This window comes from Podarcis raffonei, chromosome 5, assembly GCF_027172205.1.
Source record: "Podarcis raffonei isolate rPodRaf1 chromosome 5, rPodRaf1.pri, whole genome shotgun sequence".
In the NCBI taxonomy this organism is placed as follows: Eukaryota; Metazoa; Chordata; class Lepidosauria; order Squamata; family Lacertidae; genus Podarcis; species Podarcis raffonei.
Window position 1 is genome coordinate 21277534 of NC_070606.1, and position 22559 is coordinate 21300092.

General features: G+C 44.0%; 1 protein-coding gene and 1 long non-coding RNA gene across 3 annotated transcripts in view; one reads left to right on the forward strand and one right to left on the reverse strand.

Moving 5' to 3' along the window:
* LOC128413757 (putative threonine dehydratase) overlaps positions 1–19698 on the forward strand; it is a 30391-nt gene extending 10693 nt beyond the window's left edge. For both annotated transcript variants that reach the window (XM_053388166.1, XM_053388167.1), the window contains exons 4-12: positions 639–755; positions 1879–2120; positions 4518–4683; positions 7118–7214; positions 7468–7543; positions 11634–11759; positions 12853–13020; positions 13792–13849; positions 18953–19698. In XM_053388166.1, the coding sequence (XP_053244141.1) occupies positions 639–755; positions 1879–2120; positions 4518–4683; positions 7118–7214; positions 7468–7543; positions 11634–11759; positions 12853–13020; positions 13792–13849; positions 18953–19051 (1149 nt within the window). In that variant the 3' untranslated portion in view covers positions 19052–19698. The remainder of the gene's footprint in view (positions 1–638; positions 756–1878; positions 2121–4517; positions 4684–7117; positions 7215–7467; positions 7544–11633; positions 11760–12852; positions 13021–13791; positions 13850–18952) is intronic.
* On the reverse strand, positions 12388–17914 carry LOC128413768 (uncharacterized). Its single transcript, XR_008330446.1, has 2 exons — positions 15438–17914; positions 12388–13025 (listed from the first exon to the last, which is right to left on the reverse strand). It is a non-coding gene; the product is annotated as an uncharacterized LOC128413768 (long non-coding RNA).
* Positions 19699–22559: the final 2861 nt, after the last annotated feature.

The following is a 22559-nucleotide window of genomic DNA, read 5'->3' on the forward strand; positions in this document are numbered from 1 at the left end:
TTATACAGGTTTGGCATCTGTTAGCAATGTTTCTCATTATCTCACATGGGTCTCTGCTCAGTATGGGAGCCTCCAGACTGTCAGTATTTTGCAGAAGAATTCAAGCACATACTGGAACCTTAAGGTAAAGGTAAAGGGACCCCTGACCATTAGGTCCAGTCGTGACTGACTCTGGGGTTGCGGCGCTCATCTCGCTTTACTAGCCGAGAGAGTGGGCGTACAGCTTCTGGGTCATGTGGCCAGCATGACTAAGCCCCTTCTGGCGAACCAGAGCAGCGCATGGAAACGCCGTTTACCTTCCCGCCGGAGCGGTATCTATTTATCTACTTACACTTTGACGTACTTTCAAACTGCTAGGTTGGCAGGAGCAGGGACCGAACAACAGGAGCTCACCCCATTGCGGGGATTCGAACCGCCGACCTTCTGATCGGCAAGTCCTAGGCTCAGTGGTTTAACCCACAGAGCCACCCGTGTCCCACACTGGAACCTTAGGTTTGCACAATTAAAGTGAATTAATGTAGTCTTTCTTTCACCCTAGTACAACAAATTCACTTAAAAAAAACCCAACCCCATAGGCTTTTTGTGGTTTGGAAAGGGGCAGAGATCAAATTAACTCCAGAATGTTCCATTGTTTTCAGTATTCTAGGCTTTCAAAGCAGTATGGAATGGACATATATCTAAAGAAAGAGTTCCTTCAGTACACAGGATCTGTCAAGGAGCGGGGTGTGCTTTACCTTCTGATGTCTTTGCAACAGGTAGGAAAACCAGTGGAGCAAAATCTGAGCATCAGAGTGAAGTGGCTCTTCACTCAATTTATAAACAACCCTGTGAGGTAAGTTGGCCAGAAAGAGAACGCTTCTCTCCCCATCCCTTAAAAAACCCACCACCTCTGTATTTGTCACCTTTGGACTGTTGAGGGGGCTCAGAACTTACAGGGTTAAGAGTTCTGAGTGATGACGCCTCACATTCTGAGGGCGGGCAGAGAACACGGAAGGGGCGTGGATTTCTCTGTGTGTTTTTCAGTCTGCGTGTTAAGCTCCATGGAGAAAGGAGCAACATGAGTTGCGTCTCACCGGGAAGATTTACGATGTGTTGATCTGTACAGCAATAAAGACTTTAAAGATAAGGAGATTGCTGTGTTTCAGCCTGAGTTATTACCACACGACAGAACGTTCCTGCTTCTGCTTCTGCTGTGTTTACTCTGCTGGAGTCAAAGGTCCCGGGGGGAAGAGCAGAGCTGCGCGGAGGAAGTGTGCCGGACCCCCCGGACGAACTTGACCCCCCCGAACATGGACAAAATCAGCCAAGCTTAGAGGGTCTTCCAAAAAATGATTCGTAGTTAAATGGGGATGTGAACCATGGTTTGCAATGTGTAAGCCCCACTGTCACGGTCTGGTCTGCTGCCAGATCCCATAGGCATTTCAGGGACACACAGGCAACTTGCTCCAGCAAAGGTTGAGAGCAGATTGAGGCCTTGTAAGCTTTTTCCTCCAGACTGCTTCTTCTAGGCTCCATCCCCTTGTAGAGAACTTCAGATTCTTACAGGGCCAACCCTCTGGCTTGAAGATGGGCACTCCTGCTCTGTTCTGTAGCCTTCTGCCAGTGTGCAGCCTGTGCTCCCAGACCAGAGACGTACTGTGAGCAGCATTATGGTCCTCTGATAGGAACCCGCAGCTGACAACCTCTAAGCCAGAGGTGGCCAAACTTTTTTGGCTTGTAGATTGCGCTGCCACTACTCCAGGGGCTGCATGCCAGCAGTAGGCATAGCCAAAAAGTGGGCAAGTCCACATTCTCTGGCCTACCACTTTCTAATTGCGACCTCCCTGTAAAACTAATTGCTAACCAGTGTCCTATGATTTGATGGTTTGTGTTCTGCAGGATCAGCAAAGGAAAGGTGTGATCGTTGCCTCGGACACTAACTTCTCCATGGCAGTCGCATATCATGCCTCAGAGCACCAAATCCCAGTGTTTGTCATCATGTCCACCAGCACCTTGCCAGCCAGAGTTAAAATGTGCCGCGAGTACGGTGCCATGGTCATTTCCTATGGCTCTACAGCGAGAGATGCTCAGATTCATGCCAAGAGGCTGGCACAGGAAAACGGCTACTTGTATCTCGAAGAGTAAGTGGATATTTAACAGATAATAACCACAACACTCAGGATGACCTTTTATAGCAACATCACTATAAAGATCTTGTCGGAAACACAGCTTGAGCCTTACCATATGTGGTGATGGGGAAAAGATGGGCTACATCTTGTGCATCATCGTCACTACAAGAACACTGCAGATAAGTCCTCCCTAGGTAGGAATATGAGTAATGGAACATTTCCAGTGTTGCACATTATTTCCTTGGCTAAAAGTAGAAAAGTCCATTTGTTTCTATAATTCTCTGAGCGGAAAATATAGCACATGTATTGGCCGCAGCATCACAATAACTGTTGAGATACCTTGGAACTAGAATATTTTCTTTCTTGCCAGCCGTAAGCGTCAAGCATTATTCTGGATCTCTGCTTGCTGTATCCACTGATGAGGCCAGTGGAATGAGCAGCTTCCAAATGCTATTTGGTACAACATTTCCATTAATTTGTCATCCTGCAGGTTAACGAATCAAATAAAAATAGCTCTTATAATTAGCTCTCCCCACTTCTTCCTGATCTGATATTGCTGCACCCACTTTAAACTTTGTTTCCTTCGGTTTACTCATAACTTGCTTGCTAACTGAAGGAGTTTTTTAGTTAGGATTTGGGCTGCCTTAAAACTTCTTTGTAGCCTTCAGGGAGGTCCTCCAAGTCAGAAGTTAAGGTATCAGATGTTGGCTTTGGGTCATGGAAAGACTTATTCAATGTTGGTCTGCACTGCGTTTCTGCAAAGAACTAAACTGAAAAGCTGTAGTTTCCTGTAAATTCCTTGCTGTCCAGAATGCTAAACTGATTTTGCCCTTATAGCAGATTAAGAAAGAGATCCGACGCCATTTCTTGCATTTTGAATGAGAGCAGAAAGCACCAGAGAAAGGAGAGCAATAGCAGAATAACCCAGGGATTCCTGCCAAGCCATAGCTGGTTTTTGCTGGAAAAACAACAACTAGAATAGCCCTCTCAGCTCTCTGAGAGGAAAAATGTACATTACAGACTTAATCTGATTTAATAGTTATGTCTTTTCCTTAGAATATCCTGGGAACTATTTAGACTACAAGGCGGCAAAGGGATCTCTAATGCTGATTCTCAGCCGACTCATCAAAAACAACTCCAAGGATTCTTTTTTTTTGGGGGGGGGACATGACAGCTACACTTGTAAAGAACAAATACCAGTTTGGAGTACAGATGTGCCCTCTGTAACCCTTCTGTTACCGTAGTCTTGTCTGCCTCCTAGCTCGAAATGATGATTTCCGCTAGTTCAAGTCATTTGCAGCAAGTGATGCATATGTTAGTTTTAAGAGTGTGTCTGTGACTTTTGTCACATGAAATGAAGTCAATTTGTCCGATGCAGTAACACCCATCCATGCATTTAAGGCAATAAGCAAAAAAAGGAGGTGGGGTGGTGGAGAGTACGTAATCTTAAAATGAGGCTATGAAGCAGCTGGGTTGTACCACCAAGTTATAGCAGGCAGGTATCCTCTCAAGTCTAGACAATTAAACCCACACCAGGACCATATAATCTGCTATGGCTGCTGTTAAAAAGAAATTCATTTGCCTTCACCATTAACGATGGCATGTGCTTTGTTAAATTATCTTAAATTTACTTAACATCTAAAATATGTAGGGCACTCTATTTCCCTGAATGATGGTGCAGAGGCTTGTTTCTTTCATCTCCTGATCTGGGTGTGTCTGGAAGCCTCATCAAGAGATTTCAGCAACTCAGAAGCCTGTGTGAACCTCCCAAATTCCATCCAGTCCTTAGTCCCATCTGAGTTACTCTAGATCTAGAAACGGGGTAAAGGGAGGAAACTTCGCATTGTGGAATACTTCAAGAGATCCAGCTGCACTTGGGTGCTGCACCCTCACTTTAGGATTTGTGTTCCTAAAAAATTAGTCTTCAAGGTGTCGCCAAGCCATTTGCTGTATTATGGGGAAAATATATTTTTTCAGGGTGCTCAGTGCCTTATATCCTTGTACAGCTTATTCATTCATGAACAAAATATTCAAAAATAAAAGCAAAGAAGGTGGCGGACTCTCTTTCCTTGGAGGATTTTAAGTAGAGGTTGGATAGCCATCAGTAATGTATGATATAGCTGAGATTCCTACATTGCGGGGGTTGGACTAGATGACCCTTGGCGTCCCTTCCAACTCTACAATTCTATGATTCTATGAACAAAAGCCATAAATTATACATACATACAAACTAAATATATAAGCAATGAGATATATATATATATATATATATTTGCATTCCAACAGAACCTGCAGCTGTTTTAGCAACATGCTCACGAAAGTTAACCCTTAGCTATTTTATCACAGCAAATAATGAAGGTATTGTTCATTGCTGATGAGCAAATATTTTCCCTCTGCTTGCTTTTGCAGAGAAGACAGTTCTGTCTATCTATCAGGGCTGGGGACCATGGGACTGGAGATCTACGAACAGGTGCCAAAACTGGATGCAGTGATATTCCCGGCAGGGGCCCACTGTGGACTGCTAGCAGGCTCAGCTGCTGCGCTGAAACACCTGAACGAACATATTTCTGTGATTGTAAGCATCTATATAGATTTAGCTCCTGCACGTATGCATTTTGAAAGCTGTACTTGGCTGTATTTTGGTTCAGACTCTAGTAGCATTAAACCAGCTTGTTGAAACTAACAATAACTAAACAAATTAAAAAATTGTCCAGTAGCACCTTAGAGACCAACTAAGTTTGTTCTGGGTATAAGCTTTCGTGTGCATGCACACTTCTTCAGATATTATTCATGGTATCTGAAGAAGTGTGCACGCACACGGAAGCTTATACCCAGAACAAACTTAGTTGGTCTCTAAGGTGCTACTGGACAATTTTTTAATTTTTTATTTATTTTGACTGCGTCAGACCAACATGGCCACCTACCTGAATCAATAACTAAACAGAAAGACATTGGGCTTTGATACAGGAGTTAAGTAGAAAAGCACACCCAAGGAGCTTCCTGGCAAATGGCACCGAAAGCTTCAGCTTTTGCTCTTCAAATCACATGAGCCAATCTACCTTTAGCAATGCTTCAGAAAAAGGTATTTATGTGTGATGCATTGCGTCAAAATGTATGGAGGGTAGTGCATGGAGCAAATGTGTATCTCACTGAAAACAATGTAACGAGGAGAGACAGGAATGAGAGTTCAAAACACATTCCAAGACACACATTCACAATTATTATCATTAATATGATTATTACAGTATTTTTTATATATATCTCACATTTTTATCAGTCTGGGACTCAATTGGATACGCATCCAGTTTATGCCTGTGATTTCTGGTCCCACAAGTGAAATGTGCAGAACGCCTATCTGTTCAAAAAGCGTTAAGCCAACCCACTTAAAACAAAGTGCACCATCTAGTGAAAAAGTTTGGCCATGTTGATTTCAATTGAAGAAACCTGGCCCCTGCATAAATAGTTCCCATTATTATTTGGTTTTGTAATTTCTTTTTTTAAAAAATATTTATATAGGTCAAAAGAACCTACAACATTTTCAAGTGACTTAGGACTCCCCCACCCCTCTATGGTTTCCTTAATTTTCCAAATAATGCTGCATATTATTGCTATTCTATACCTTATCTTCTCCGCAATATTTTCAATTTTAAATGTTACTGCCATTCTTATTCCGAAGCTACTTGCGCTTTTAACACGTTCGCAATATTTTTAAACAATAATCTACAAATATTTTCCAGTCCTCCTTAAATTCTACCTCATCTTGATTTCTAATTTTACTAGTTGCCAATGTGGCAGATTCCATCAACTTCAGCTGCCAATCCTCTTTAGTAGGTTTCATAATTTCTTACCTCATCAAAGGAGATCTCATGGCAGCTTACAAGATTAAAACTGAACTAAAGCTCCAAACCACAGATAGATCAATGGAACATGAAAGTGCTTATCTTACCTTTGATGGATCATAACCTAGATTTGCACAGGTACAAAGAATTGGTTTCACAATGATTTGGTGAAAGTATGGCTTGGGTGCAGTTTGTCAGGGTAAGCGTTGTATCTTATTTATGAGAAGAGTTGTACTCTTATGAGAAGAGAGATGTCTGTAGCCCTGCCTCTCTGTATAATTCACACTGGCTACTGGGTTGCCTAGTTGCAGATGAAAAACAAGGCCTGTGTGGTCGGCATAGCAACCCTATCTGAACTGCTACAAGAATGCTGCTGCTCCTGTCATAGAGGACAGGACCATCAATGGAAATTGTGTCGTGCCATCTAAATGGAGCTTTAGACCTTCAGAGGCAGTCTGTGCCCAGCTATATTTTTTTATCTTGGAGAGTTTTTTATATGAAAAAAGCACCCAGACTTTCCATGTCCCCACCTGCAGGCTAAAATGGATAAGACACATAATGTAAGTTGATCACATTGTTCAGCTCAGGATTCTTAGATTTTGATGGCATGAAAGAGGCAAGGATGAACTTTGTTGCCCATGACCACCTAATGAATCCTTTCTGGTAGAATGCTTTTGCAGTTTGTGTTTGTTAGGTTAAGCCTCATGGGTTATTCTGGCCTAGTTCTCACTGAGGTGATAAAGGTGACTGTATTGTACTACTTTGAACTTGGGAGTTAACATGACTGAATCCTCTTTCCCATGCAACTATTCCTCTTCATCTAAAAAACTGGATGCTGAGGGTATGGGTTCTTGCCTAATTTTCTCTGTGACACATTTGTTCTCTGTATGCACTGAATTGTTCCACATGAAGTTGTATTCAATCATCTGAATCTTCCACCGGCAATTTGAAGTGGCAAAAGACAGCCATAGGTTTGCTGCCTTTGTGAAAACTAGGTCTTGTACAAGGATTGAATTTCCGTGTCACTTTGCCTAGTCATAACACACTGCCTGTACCTCTTTGGCACAGGAGAACATGGTTGAGAGCAGTTGACTGAGACATGGAATGTTAGGATGCATGTTTGAAAACTAAACTGAAATGCTAAACCATCATTTAAATTGTCTTTCTCAGGGTGTAGAATCGGAGAGTTTTCCTGTGTTGCAGCAATCGTTAAAGATTGGTCACCCAGTAGAAGATCAGACCCACAGTAACCATCAGTTTTACAGAGGTAAGAGACTTTGGCATCTTTTCTACTTTACATATGTTCCCATTCCATTGAAAAGGAGACACTAAGTTATCCTGTTTTGTTTTTCTGCTGTTACCTGTGTAGGTAAGGTAGATGTTCAGATGCTCTTTGCCGTGTTATAAGCTGCAAAATGGCCAAGTATTTTTTTAAAAAATGTTTCACTTACAATTAGCAGGAAAAATAATTTACTACCTGCCCCCCTTGCTTTTTTAAAATGTGTTGCTTCAACCTACAGATGTGAGCGGACCTTGTTTTGGCACCAACTCCTTGCAGCTGACTGGGAAATTTGTTGATAAGGTTGTAACAGTGAGGTGAGTACAGCAAATGAGTAAATCAAGGACAACTATTGTCTGGTATTGTCACTTCCTAGAGCACTTCCAAGTGATTCCAAGAGGCAATTAACTTAAAACAAACCCAACAACCACCACCACCACAAAAGCCCCTGAGCACAAAATGTACTTAATATGATATGAAGAGTGAAATATTCATTTGGGTTGGAAAGGCATCATAAGTCACTATTGTAATAAGAAAGGGGCCTGGAATCCCTCAGTGAGGTTGGCTCCTGCAGTCACCTTTTTGTGGCCTTTTTTGACATCCAGGGCACCACAGCCCTTTACAGTCATTTGGTGACATCAATGACAGTCATATGTGTTGCCACAGCCAACAGAATTAAGTGGTAGCATGGACAAACGGGGACCAGGATGGGTAACGTAAAACTGTTGATTTTCAAGCCAAAAGTCAGAGGAATTGGCCACCCTCCGGGTGCCCGGCTTGAAACCTTGTTGACCTCCCTGTCAGCGACTCCTGGCAAGACCAGGCGAGGTCTCAATCGGCGATCCTTCTCAACGTGAGAAGAACAAACCTCCCCTCTCATCCCCAGGGAGGGGAAAGAGACAGACAGAAATGTATTTACATGCCTTTATTCCTGTCCTTCCAGCAGTACAGAGAAAACGTGACTGCTCTCTCTCATCACCAACAGCAGAGAGAGAAAAACTCCTCCCATGTACTTCCAGTACAGATCATGTGCCACTCTGAGCTAACATCCGGTGCTCAGTGCACTGAATAGACTGTCCCTTGTTCCCACGGTACAGTCCCATAACATCAACATCCTGTTTGGCTTTCCAGCCATCTGGAGCACTCAGCTGCATTGCTCCTTTTTCGTAACATCCTCCCCCAAAAGAATCAATGCGTGTTGCGGCAAGCAAAGCGTGATCCAGAGAAGAAAACAAACAGTTGTTATACACATAACACTCCCCTGTTGTTACAGTTCCACCCTTGGAACTCCCCGCCACTGGTTTCCCCAGTGTGCCTCTCTGGTTGTCTGGCTTCCAAGGAATGAGTGCATCTGCATTACCTTGGCTAGCAACTCCCTGTTGTGTCTTTGTCTCTGACTTAGACACAGCTCCAACCTGTCCTTGGTTGTGTACAACAGCAACACATGCAACAGCTAAGTTAGCAAACTCTTTTGAGTACCTCTTGGGTGGATCACCCTTTGTAACTCTCTCAGACCTTCGTATGAGGTGCTGATTCTCTCTGCTCACTGGTTCAGTCTCAGGACTCTTTGGAGAACCAGTTCCAATAGTTAACAGTGGTTCATCCTTCACCTGTGAAGGCCTATCCATTGTGTGAGATTTCCTCTCAATGACTGTGACAACTGAGCTCTCTGAGCTATCACTGTCACTCTCAGTACCACTGTAATCAGTAAAATCATCATCATCTGAATCGTCCTCAGTGGGAAATGTGTGTACTATCACTCTCTCCTGTTCAGGAGCACTCTCTAGAAATTTTGTGAGAATCACCTGACCAGATTCAGACAAAATTACTCTGTAGAGAACCCTTTTCATATCCCACAAAAATGCCTCTGGCATTCTTTACTCCACCTGGAGCTTCTGTTCTCACATGAGACCCAAAAACCTTGAAATGGGCAACAGAAGGTTTTCTATGGAACAGTTTCTCAAAAGGAGAACTTCCCAACTCTTTTGAAACCTTTCTCAACCACGTATAATTATACGACATTAGAGACTCCGCCCAGTACTCATGTGACAGATGTGAACTAAGCAATTGCGCATTCATCCCCTTTTGCAATTCTTTGTTCACCCGTACACAGACACCCCTGTTCCACGCTTCCGCTGAAACAGCAACCTTGTGTCTTATCCCTTTCTTCTGCAAGAACTCCTGGAAATCCTGTAAAAGAAAAATCTGCTTTTCATCTGTGAAAAGAAAATCAATGTTAGCATCATGCATATTTTCAACCTTATCACAAAACTCCTGAAACCTTTCCAAGGCTTCCTGTGGTCTTTTCAACACATAAATCCAGACAAAATTAGAGAAATGATCCACACACACAAGATAAAATCTTGCATTGCCTCTAGATGGTTCTAGAGGACCAATCACATCAGCATACACCCGCTGAAATGCTCTGTCGACCCTGGCCATCTTCTCGGCACTCGTTTTGGTCACACCTGCGAGAGAAATCAAGTTAGACTCAGAATTACATTCCATGTAATCACTTTGTGCATAAGTCAACAAATACATTCCATCTTTCTCTCTGGCAGAAAGAAACAACTCTCCATCTTTGAAGATCTTGCAGCTCTCAGCATCATAGGACAGTTTCAGTCCTTTCTTGGCAATCTGTGAAACACTCAGCAGATTGAACTTCAATTCAGGAACCAAGTAAACATTTTTTATAGTCAAGTTCAGACTCTTAAGATACACAGTCCCTATCCCGGTCGCTTCCAGCTCCTGACCGTTGGCCTGTTTCACAGCGAAGCTTTGCTTCTTAAACGTTGAAAAGAGTCCTTTGTGTGGGGACATATGAACCGTGGCTCCAGTGTCGATTACAAACGAGTTCCCAACATCTGGTGTGGTTCCTTTCGCCATCAAAGCCTTTGCAGGTTTCACCATAGGCTTGGTATGACTTTTGCCTGATGCCTCAGGCTTTGCTGAGCGGCCCTTTGCTCCTTTCAGCTGGCGTGGCTTCTTACAGTTCCGCTGAAGATGCCCAGCCTGTCCACAATTGTAACATTGGACAACGTTCAAAGCTACATTCTCTCTAGTAGCAACATCTGTGGGGGAATTAGAACTCCGTTCCTCCCTCCCCCTGTCCTTTACTTCCAGTGCAGCAAGCTGGTTGTGTTCATCCAGAACAACGGCACTCAGGGGAGGTGGATAAGGTAAACCTTCCCCCTTCTTGGCATCCATTCTGAATCCAAGTGTCTGCTCTCACTGTCGAGCCAGTAAAAATCCAAAAGTCTCTTTCAGGTTGTTTACTGCTTACTCTGGCAGGAAAACTGCACGCTGTTTAAAGCTCTTGCCAAGATAGTCAAAACAATTCCTCTTCCCAGGCTCTCTGACTGAGCCAGTAACTTTCCAAGCCTTCTGGCTGTCGTTGCCTAGCAACTGTGCATACTTCTTCTGCGGACAGGAAATCTTATCAACCACAAGAATTCCTGGTATGCAAGCCTTGCTCTCAGAGCTGTTTTTCCAAACGCAGCTCTCGTGAACCAGAGAATAAATCAATCTGCGTTCACACTTTTAGCCCGAAATTCCTGCGTACCTTTTGGGGCTCCGTTGCCTGGAAAACACCCCCTCTCGGTGTCCAGCTGTCTGTTCAGCTTCTGGCTGCATGCAGACGTTATCTTCTTCTTAGGTGCAGAGGATGGCAACGATACATCGACCTCTCACCTCTCATGCTGATTCCCATGGATCAGATAACCATCGGCTATTGCTACCAGTTGTTGATTTTCAAGCCAAAAGTCAGAGGAATTGGCCACCCTCCAGGTGCCCGGTTTGAAACCTTGTTGACCTCCCTGTCAGCGACTCCTGGCAAGACCAGGCGAGGTCTCAATCGGCGATCCTTCTCAACGTGAGAAGAACACACCTCCCCTCTCATCCCCAGGGAGGGGAAAGAGACAGACAGAAATGTATTTACATGCCTTTATTCCTGTCCTTCCAGCAGTACAGAGAAAACGTGACTGCTCTCTCTCATCACCAACAGCAGAGAGAGAAAAACTCCTCCCATGTACTTCCAGTACAGATCATGTGCCACTCTGAGCTAACATCCGGTGCTCAGTGCACTGAATAGACTGTCCCTTGTTCCCACGGTACAGTCCCATAACGTCAACATCCTGTTTGGCTTTCCAGCCATCTGGAGCACTCAGCTGCATTGCTCCTTTTTCGTAACAAAAACAGCATTTGTGCAACATAAAATTGATGGATATGCTTTTTGACATAAACATAGACACACACACACACAAACACACACACACGGACTAGTTGCCTTGTTGTGCTGCCGCTTGCTGTCATGCCCAGTGAAATGCTTTGGGGGAAAAGAAATATGAGAAATCAAGTGATGTGTGCATAAGCAACCCTCTGTTTGACCCTGTTCCTCTCACTCTTCAGAGAAGAGGACATTCTGATTGCCATGCTGAGGTTGCTGGAATATGAACGAGCCACGGTCGATGCAGAAGGATCCATTGGCCTTGCAGCTCTGGTCACTGGGAAGTTGCCAGAGTTAAAGGGTAAAAGGTACGGAAATATGAGGAAGGAAAAGAGAACTGTGTTTCTTAGATGCAAAGAGGGTTGTTTAGCCTCTCTCATTGCGCCTCCCAGATTATCCACTACTTTTGGGTGGAACACATCCAGAACCAAAGGACCCCCTGTTTTGAAGGTATTAGAAGTCACTTCAGCTGTTCTGTGTTTTTTCTTTTCTTAGCTTCAGTGAAGCAATACTGGGTGAAGGCAGGAGCTAAGCTTGCCAGAAATAATACTTCAGTTTCAGTAAAATCAAGCCCATGCCACAGTTAAAGCACTTTAGCTTATACATTACGGAGACTTCCACCACTCAGTAAAAATGGTGTTCTGCTGGAGCCAATGGCCAAGCACAGCTAAAAGGAAGTTTGAGGCCCAGATGATGATTCATCTCAAATCCACTTTTCAGTCTCTTGAATGACATTAGTATTCTCTCAGGAGCCCATCTTTATATGAAGAGCCAGGATAATGTAGTGTTAGCAATATTGATGCCTCCATTCTTAACTTTCTATTCCAGGAGTAGCATACCCCTGTAACTCTGCCACCTCACTGCCCTTTCTTAGCATACCTTATTTAAAAGCACCTTCCCACCACCAAGTTCCTTTCTGGAAGGAGAGACAAGTGATCTCTTCTTGTCCCCTCATCGGCTTGTGACAGTTAGATCCTGCCAATTGCTGGACTGCAATAAGTTTACTCCACAAAGCGCAACATGCAAGCTACTTGTGAGTCGGCCTAATTTTGAACACAAACAGATGCTCTACTGGGGAAGAACCAAGCCTGCCATTCAAAACAGTTTTCCTGGGGTGTAAATGGCTGATGTGATAGTACTCTTGGTCGATTTTGTTCATGGATGTCTGTTCTAAAAAAATGACATATAAACAATCGACTATTTCAGAGACCTGGCTTGAATTGACAGATATCAAATGAATATCATTTGCTTTGTCATCTATGCAAATGGCAGCTGTAATGGATGGGGGAAGGCAATAACATACTGTACATTTTAGCAGATGTTATCACGCTGATATAAAACATGATGAAGGGACTTCTTTTGTATAGTAATGAATTTCTGGTTATCTTATTCATTTTCCAGAGTGGCTGTTGCAGTGTGCAGTGGTAACCTGGAACTTTCACTGATGAGGCAATGCATAGATCGTGCCCTTACGCTGGACAACAGGGTTTGCAAATTCTCCATTCTGATCTCTGACTGTCCAGGCGATATTTCAAAGCTACTGGCGATCTTGGCTCGGGAGGAAACAAGGTAGCCTAGAATGATAACCTGGAAGAGAACAGTACTCAAAATACAACTAATTGGACTGCTGACATTCATTTTATGTTTCATATTTGGGGGGGAGGGGAGAAAGTCACATTGAAAGATACAAGAATGGGTTTATTGTTTTCTTTTGAGCTATATTTCACTGAAAGAATAGAGGAGGTAGGAATACACGATTCCAAATCTCTTCATTGCTCATTCATGTAACACCCAACCATGATTGGTGTTACATCTGAATTGCATCTTTCACTTGTACAATAACAAGTGAAAAATGAGAGAGATCAGGAGCAGTAAAGAGCTTCAGCCTGTCAGTCATATCCTTCCCTTCCAGCAATGATTTCTCTCTCTCTCTCTCTCTCTCTCTCTCTCTCTCTCGCTCTCTCTCTCTCTCCACACACACCACACACACACAGCCCCCAAGCTGCTGGCCGGAAAGTATCTGTGCTGACCTTGGAAGGCAACCATTCCAGCACAAGCTGGAAGAAGTTTATGATCTCTCCATGCAATGCTGCAAGGATGCTGCTCGTTCAGGTTTTCACGAGTACAGGCAGAAAGAGTCAGCATGGCCCTCCCTGAGAGAGATAGGAGACAAAATTAAGAGAATGACCCGTGACTCTTAAGACTGATGCTTTCTCTGATTTTTGCCCTCCTTTCCGCTAATTGGCAGATGCTAAAAAAAAAGAAAATCACCTTCTGCATAAAGGGCATACAACTATGACTAGATCTGCTGTGATCTCACATACAATCTCTTTGTTCTAGAGTATTGGACATAAAACAGGAACACATGTACGTGGCATCTGATCTGTTCACCAGTGAGGTAAGGAAAAGTCTTTCATTATGGCAATCCTGCACAGACTCAGTTGTGACTGTGTATGAAACTGCCACATACAGTCATACCACTGGTCAATCTTACCCAAATGGCACATGTTTTGACAGGCAGTAGCTTCCCAGGGTCTTCAGTAGAGTTCTTCCCCAACCCCTGATATTTGAGATCCTTTTAAGTGAGCAGCTAATCTAACCCGTAGGAGTGGGTTAGATAACACTAGAACTGGAGATCCAGTGAAATTGGTTTGTAGTAGATTCAGGAAAAATAAAAGTACCTCTTTTTCATAGTACATCATTAGCTTATGGAATTCCCTGTCACAAGATGATGACCATGGCCTTAGATGGATTTTGACAAAGGGACAGCTCTATGAATGCATGTGTCAGGGAGCATTGACCAAGTAGGACTTCCTGGAGCGAATCCCTAAGTTTTTAGTAACGTGTGTCCCTTTAGCTCACTTTATACAATTTCTGTGGAATGCGGATACAGCCACGACAAACATGATAGCTGCATAAAGTGCAACGTTTCACGAGTGAACGGTTCCATCCACCAAGAACTGATGCGATTCCAATGTAGTCATTTAAATGAATGGAGATTGAGCATCAACAGTGCTTGGTGGTTCATACTGGCTCCAAGCCTTGCTAGGCAGCGCAGTAAATCTGAACTCGTTAGCCAACTTTTGCTTGAACATTACACATTCACTCATGGAGAGCTGAGCATTTCCTGGCTCACGTGGTTGCTTAGCGAAATATTGATGGGATGGTTTTGCTTTCTTTTACATATAGCATTTATTCAGCTACCTTGGCCAGCTCTGGACAATTTTAATAATCCCCAGTGCTCCAATTATGTTTCACTGGTAAAACGCAATACAAGAATATTTATAGCTGAAGCTCCCAATTGATTCCAGATTTTTGGAACTTTCATAGCCAGCAGAGATACTTAGAATACATTAAAACATACATTGGAAATTCACTCAGCTTGCTAGAGAACAGATTATCTTTACAGAAAAGTACCCGGTTTCAAGAAAAACAGACTTTTGCCTTCCAGCTGCCACATGCTTTCATTTTAAAATGTATAATTTTGTTGGGAAAGGGGGTGGGGAGCATAAGTTAAATGGGACAATACAATGTATATGAATAGTTGAAAGAAAAATCCTTACAATACAGTTTAACAAGCGTTTGTGCACACCACTCTAGAAAAATGGCTGTTCTGGGCACTTCCAGACTGTAACTCTTTTCAGGGGGACAGAGAAAAGATCTGCACATAGTAAGGAACTGCAACAGTGAGGAAGGTGTGGAATCTTTCAAAACTGATTGGTAACAGAACCAGATAGATCTTTGGCTGGAGGCACCTGACATGTCTGTCACACACTTTGTGACTCCTGCATCTGATTCCACATCCCATGCTTTTTAAAGAGTTGCAGAATATACACAGCCCTGATCACATTTTCCCCATTTCAAGCCATGCATGGTTCCTGGGATTAGTATTTCTATATCCCTTTCTCCATGCCCTGGCCTAACCTGTCCTCAGATTATTGCACTGCCCCTCCTCAGTCTTATGACACCCTGCCTCTGGACATTACTTTGCATTCAGCTGAAAAGCTCTCTCTCTTTCTTACTCCACATCCCAATAACTCTATCTTCATGTCAACAACTCGCATCTACCCCTGTTCCTCAGTTCTGTGTGAAGGTTTTTTCCTCAGTGAAGTGCATTTTTTACTTCTGCATCTTGTCAGCAGTTTCCTTGACAACTTCCCTCCTGAGTGTTCATGAAATTCTATGAGGTCACAATAACATGTCCCGTGTTTACAGGGGGCTCACAGGCAACCGGCTGGCAGTAGTTTTTAGCCTATTATATGTTTTGCAAGCCAGCCAAACCATATACTGCGTCTCGCTTGCCAACTAGTGTGTTGTAGCGCTGCCAAAATACATTCAATCTAAACCAGGTAAGGGTTAAGATGATTTGTAAATTCAGTTGAGCTGTTATGCCTGTTTAGAAGTGAGTCTCTATACTGTATCAGTTTTCCAGCTGTAATTTCCTTGATGGTCTCATGTACAGCTTGCATGTCTTCATAGGTGAAGGACACATGATATACTTTATCAAATAAAAGAACTGGATGAATTACAGGTGCTACATCATAGCCATTCTCCATAGAGATGTTGTTTCCCATCTAATGATGGGAAGAATGTGAACACAATGTGGTCCTAATCACCCAGCTGTATACAGTGATCTCAGATGATGGTCCTAGGATGCGCCTGGCTGGGTAGGCAGCAGAGAGTTAGGAAGATGTGGCCCCAGTTTTAGTGGCAGCAGCAGGGGAAGGTATAGTAGGAGTGGGGGAGCTGACCACCATCTGGGGTGGAGACCTATACATTTGGTTCCTATCCTGATTCTCAAGTAGTCACTGTTCCAACACATCAATATGAGGGATGGAGACTGAAGACATGGGGGCAGCAATGAACTCCTTTGTCATGGCTGGACCATGTAACATGGTTAACTTTGGAACTGTAGCAGCACTTTGCCCCTGTAAATCTGGTGGGTGTTCAGATCACCTGCCTTTGGACACTTGTGGAACCTGAAGCAATCCTGAATGCTCTTGGGGGGGTCTTCTAGTGGAGATGCCCACAATCCTGCCAAAACCCTGGCTTTGCTATGGCATGGCAAGATGAAACGGGCAGCTGACACAATCACTCCCAAGCATCCTCTCTAGCCCCATGGAGCCTGAGTGGCTCCTTGATATCCTGGGGAGCTTCTGGCTATAAAGCACGCTGCACGAAGACTAGAGCCCCAATGGCGCAAAACACACTCCGAAGCCAAGTGAATGCTGGCTAGAGCACATAATCATGCTTACCATGTGGCTATGTGGGCTGCGAAGAAGGCTCATTTTGCAGCTTGCCTGGCATCCTCTGTAACTAGTGGGGAAGCAACCTCTGAAGCATGCAGAGACCCACTGTGACCAACTGGCAACACATTTGGAGGGTAAAGTCTAACTGCAGAGTGACCTTGATTCTGCAGTTCCAGATGAAGTATCCAATGCCAAGGATGTGTGGTGGGATCAGTTTCAGCTTATGCAGTCACCTGGTGTACACAAGGTGCTGGCGACCATATGCCCAGCCACTTGCCCTCTTGACACCTGCCCCTCTTGGCCTATTAAAAATAGCAGAGGTGACTTGACTACTTGGGGCCAGAATGTGGGTACCACTTCATTGCATGAGAGGGGGGTGCATTCTTTCAGGCCTCAATTCTTGCCCAGGCATCCTTCGCCATTTGCTTTCTTCAGCTGAGTAACAAAAAGTGGGGTTTTGCATTGCCTGGGTGAAACACCTTTCCCAAACACACATTTGCTAGGTGTAGTAGCAGCATTTGTGGGGAGAGTCACTGAGGATGAGAGTGGGAGAGTTGAGTCTTCCTTGCCTGCTGATTTCTCCAGCATTGCCTCCTGTCAGGTCTCCCCAAACTGGAAGAAAAATGGAACAAATGGGTGAAGGCAGGGGAGGAGTTGTGAGTGGACAGCCTCCCCTTTGCCTTGCAACATGGAGCTCTCAACAGAATTTGAATATATGTGTGAGCTGCGTGCATCAAGATGCGTCACATCGTTGTCTTGAATGCCTTGAAAGCTGCACGCAGTCGGAATATTGCAGATGCCAGATGGGGACTTTTTTAGGCAACAGCAAACACATGTGCTCCACGTGGACAATGGCTTCTTGCCAAATGGCTGGGTGGGGCGCTCCAAAGCGCTCCGCATGAGTTGTTTCCCAGCCCTCATTTATTGTTTTTATAAGGGGAGCTTGCCAGTTCTGCAACTCTCTTAATCTGCACCCCTTTGTTTAGCCTGACATTCCTCAGTGCAGGTGTGCGATAGCTATTTTTTAAATGTCTTTTTTCCCCCCAGCAACGAAAAAATTCAGCCGGCCTGGCTTTTGAATTTAAAAATGTCCTATAACACAGGTGAAGTCCTTTCACCTCCTATATGTTGGCCATTTTAACCCCAAGGAAACCTGCCCTCTGGGCACACAGCAGGGCTTAAAACAGGGATGAAGTTTCCTGTAAAACGAGGCAGGGCTCACCAAGACTTAGCCCTGCTCTGTATGCCAAGAAAAAGTATTGCCAGGAGTCAGACCTAGAACTGAACAATCTCCTATGATCCCAAGATCATCTGTGGGGCAAAATACAGAACAATCACACCAGTCACTGCAGACTTGCCTGGTATTTTTGCTGAAAGAGAAACCGTCAACCACGCCAACATTTGCCTTCAATTGGTTGGCAACAGTGGCACACAGATAAAAATAAAAACCCAATTTCTGGTCATGGGAACTGGCTCTTAAGAACAGAGTCTAACTTCCTTTCTAATTGATGGCTCCTGCTTGTCTGTGTTATCAAGAATTTCTTCATAACAGCAAACATATACCTGATCTGACGTTTCCTAAGAGAACTGGAGAAAATGAAAGCGGACCTTAGAAGCAAGACTTTAATGGAGTCTTTGGGTATTTACTGAAGAATCAGCAACTCACGATGCTTTCAGAAGACAACTGTTATCTTCCAGCTGCTCTGTCTAGGAACGCTGCACTCTGGGGGAGCAGTTGTTATAGCCAAAGGCAGGGGTAGGGTGCCCCCCAAGTCTTTCCATCCAACCCTCCAGACTCTCCCTGGGCCATGCCTCCTCCCTCAAGCAGCATTCCTCACCATCCCTGCCCTGTGCTTCTGTCTGGACAGAATGTCCTCTGGAACTGCAATGGCTCCCACTCACCTGTGTGGAGGTGTGTGTTTGTGTGCACGCATGCCCATCCAGACACTTCTGACTTTTGCATGGTTGAAATGTAGCCAGCTGCACAAAGGAAAGATTCACATCTGTTCCTCCATCAGTTTGCCTAGAGCACCGCCCAGCAATGGGGTGTGACCCCTATAATGCTGCTCATGGGGGGATGTGGTATTTGGGGAGAAAAAGGTTTCCTAGAGTGATATCACTGTATGTGGGTGCTTCACACATGCCGGACTGAACCAAAGTCCTACCATTTTAAAGTGGCAAAGTTTCTGCGGATGAGAAACCTGGGAATAATCCCACTGGTTTAAATGATGTTTGTTGCTGTTGTTTTGCAGGTCACCTGCATTGTAGAGACCAGAGACAAAATCCACACTGCCCAGTTAAGGAACGCCCTGCTAGACTGCTACCCAATGATGACATGGATGGAGCGGTGATGAGCCAGCCAATTTGAAAAGCTCCACGATCATCATCTTTGTTTCAGTTTCAAGAAAGTTGAAGATGTTATTGTTGCTTATTTCTATAGAGCCACCACACTGTATATGGTGCTTTACAAAGAACCGGGATCGACAGGTTCCTACTATCCCAAGGGGTTTACAGTCTAAAACAGCACTGCAATCAAAAATACGATTGCGAAAGCACTGGTATGTTTAAATCCTGCAAAATGAAAAAGTTAGGAAATAGCAGTAGGGTTTCTCTTCTGTGTATTCTCTCAAATCAGAATGAAACACCTATACTGTATCATGAAGATGAATAACTTATATCTTTAACTTAAGTGCTTCATAGCAGCTGCAGAGTTCCAACTGTAATCTTTGTATTAGCTATGTATTCCCCACCCCCACCCCCCATATGACACCACCCCCAAATTGCCTTCAGGATGATATAACTGAGAAACTGTTGAGTTCCCTAGTGTTGTATGGACTCCTGTAAAATACAAGAAGTAAATTCCAGAAAGGGACTTCTCCAAGCTCTTCTTCTGTGTAGGCAATTCCTGCTCCTTATGATGATACTTCCTTCCTCATTGCTTTGCTTATTCCACAACTTCCAAACCAGAAAACAATACTTCAGCCTTGCAATAAGTCCGGGGGGGGGGGGAGGGGAGGGGGAGGGGAATTACAAGTCCACAGAAATGTTTACAAGCCTGCCTACTCTATGCTAGTTATTTGTACCACCCTGACAATCCGAAAGAGGGGAGGTGAAAGAGTCCAGGATATCTCTGTTTACAAAATCTTCTCTGGTTCATTACCTGGAGGCAACACTTGCTCACCTTAGGCCAGGGGTCAGCAAGGTTTACCTTGCCTGGGCCAGTTCACTCCAGCGAAGATCCCTCTGTGGGCCGGATCACGTGTGCACGCCATTTCTGGCGTCTTCATCTGCGCAGATGCGATTTCCAGGGCCGCAAAAGTGAGTCCCCAGCGCCGCGTTGGTTCAGCGCAGCACGCGGGGACTTGCCAAGCGGGCCTCTCGGTTTGGGGGCGGCTCATGGGCCAGTTAAACGACCCCAATGGACACTTGTGGCCCATGGGCCTTATGTTGCCGACCCCTGCCTTAGGCGATTAGACATGTGGGTGTTTACAAGCCTGAATTACCTGAAAGTTGGGTTTTGTTTTGTTGGCTCCCCGCCCCCACCAGCCTGTAGATCTCTACTTTGCACATATTAAAATGTTAGTGAAAACTGCTTAAAGTTGTAGTACTACATGTTATCATGCTAATTTAAAAAAAATAAAGAAGAGAATCAAAACCTTTCTAATTATCACAATTTAAGCAAAGTGTTTTCCCCCCGATTGAACACTTCCAATCCATTTTTGGCATTTCATGAATTTAGTAATGGGAACCATGCTTCAGTGAATAAGTGTGTTGCGCTAAATAAACTTTTTTATTTAAAAAAAATGGGGTCATACATAATTTTCTTCTTCTTATGGCTGCTATGGGGAATTCCCCAACCACAGCAGCTATGTCATAACCACTGAGGTGGATGGAACAAAGTGGGATAAGCATACAGGAAAAGTGAAATACCCCGGTGGTGTGGAAAGTCAATTGCTGTTATGCTTTTAGCTTACAGGGGAAGAGCTATGATTTATTAGCACTAGGAACCATCTGTCTGGAAGCAGCCCAAGACTGTAAATCAGATCAGCTGATTAATAGCCATTCAACCTACAAGTCACAGCTATAATCTTTGCAAACCATTTTTCCTCCTGTTCAATCCAAATAGTTACAAAAAGTGAGGTGGGGTATAGAAGCTTGAATCACATAGCAATTGTTCGTGCACTTTGGGGAGGCCTCATACTTTAATGTAGAAGGTTAAGTAATAAAAGATGGCACCTACTGAGTTCATAATTCATTTCTGTATCACTTGTGATTGTTTACATTATTGCTCTCCTGTAGGTCAATAGTATTTCCATTTTACAGATGGAGAACTGAGGCTGGTTGATTGGGACTTGATGAATGCCATCCAGAGAATCTATGGGCAAGCTATTAGATTTTGACTCCAGTAGTCCATGAATTATTTTTAAAAACAGACAACATCTTAATTGCTAAGTATTCTAATTGCTAAAGTTGGTCCCTCCTTTAGACACCAAGGAAATCAAAGGTGTGCTAAAGAAGGTGTGCAGGGAAGCTAAAGGAATTAGGTGTTTCTGTCTTTACCGTGGGAAATGCAAAGCAGATCCCTATGCCTGAACTTTCTGTGGGACTGAGGCAAACAGTTTCAACAAGAGATTAGGTTCTAAGGCTTAATGGCAGATTAAAATGACCAGATTACGAGGCACAGATAGTTTCCACTGAAGAAGCTTCTGTAAAGTAAGTCCTGTCTCACGTTTTAAGAGGTATTTGAGAGTGTAAGCATGTGTATAGGGGTAATCACAAGGGACACAGCATTGTGTACATGGACATTCAGAAAGCTGTTGATACAGGGTGTATCCAGCACTTCATGCAACAGGTTCCACTTGCAGAACAGACTTCTTCTCCACCTCCTCTTATAATAGTAGCATCTGGTGTATTCCAATGAAGCTGATGCATGAGAGGGCTCTTGCCCCATGTCCTAGTTGCACGGATGGGACAGTATGCCAGACTAGATAGGCCTTTGGTCTGATCCACTGGGACTCTCATGTTTGCATGCCGCCGCCACCAACTTTAAGCATTATATTAACTAAGGAGCTCAATTTGATTAATGGGAAGTGGGACCACAATACTGGATCTTCCCGACGTGGCACGCATTTCTGGCCCTGCCCTTTGGCCACATGTTGAATGCAGACTCTTGTAGGAATCCTGATTGTGCACAGTATCTACGCACATTTACCTGCTCATGCAAAGGTGTTTGAATTATAGCCATTGAAGGGTGATGGCCAGCAGCACAAGCCTGCTGGGATAGCTCAGTCAGTACAGCATGAGACTCTGAATCTTGAGGCTGTGGGTTTGAGCCCCACGTTGGGCAAATGATTCCTGCAACTGCAGCAGGTTGGACTTCCAAACTCTACAATTCTATGTATATGTACCCTTATCACTTGGGAGTCGATGGGGCTTGTGATGAGAGAATATGGGAAGCCAAACGGAATGTTGTTTTATGAAGAACACAAGAACCTGCCTCTTTCTTTCTTTCTTTCTTTCGATAGAGGGAAGTTCTCACTATGAGGTTGGCAAACATTGATCCAAACAACTGAAAAAAGTTTAGAACTTTGTTTAGTTGGCATTGTTAAGTTAGAGCTCCTCCCGCTGGCCTTTCTGTGAACATGATCACAGTGATTAGGGTTGTAGATTCAGGCCGTTGTGCTTCCAGTCTACCAGTTCAGACTTAGTTCTCTGCTTATTTTATTTTTTTACTTTTTTCTCACACTGCTAGGTGGTGTTGCTGTTGCTGCAGTTGCTTCCAGTTACTAGTTGTATTTCATTATAATGACACCTGCTGTAGCATGCTAGCTAAGAGAGCAAGCTAAAAATCAGAAAGCC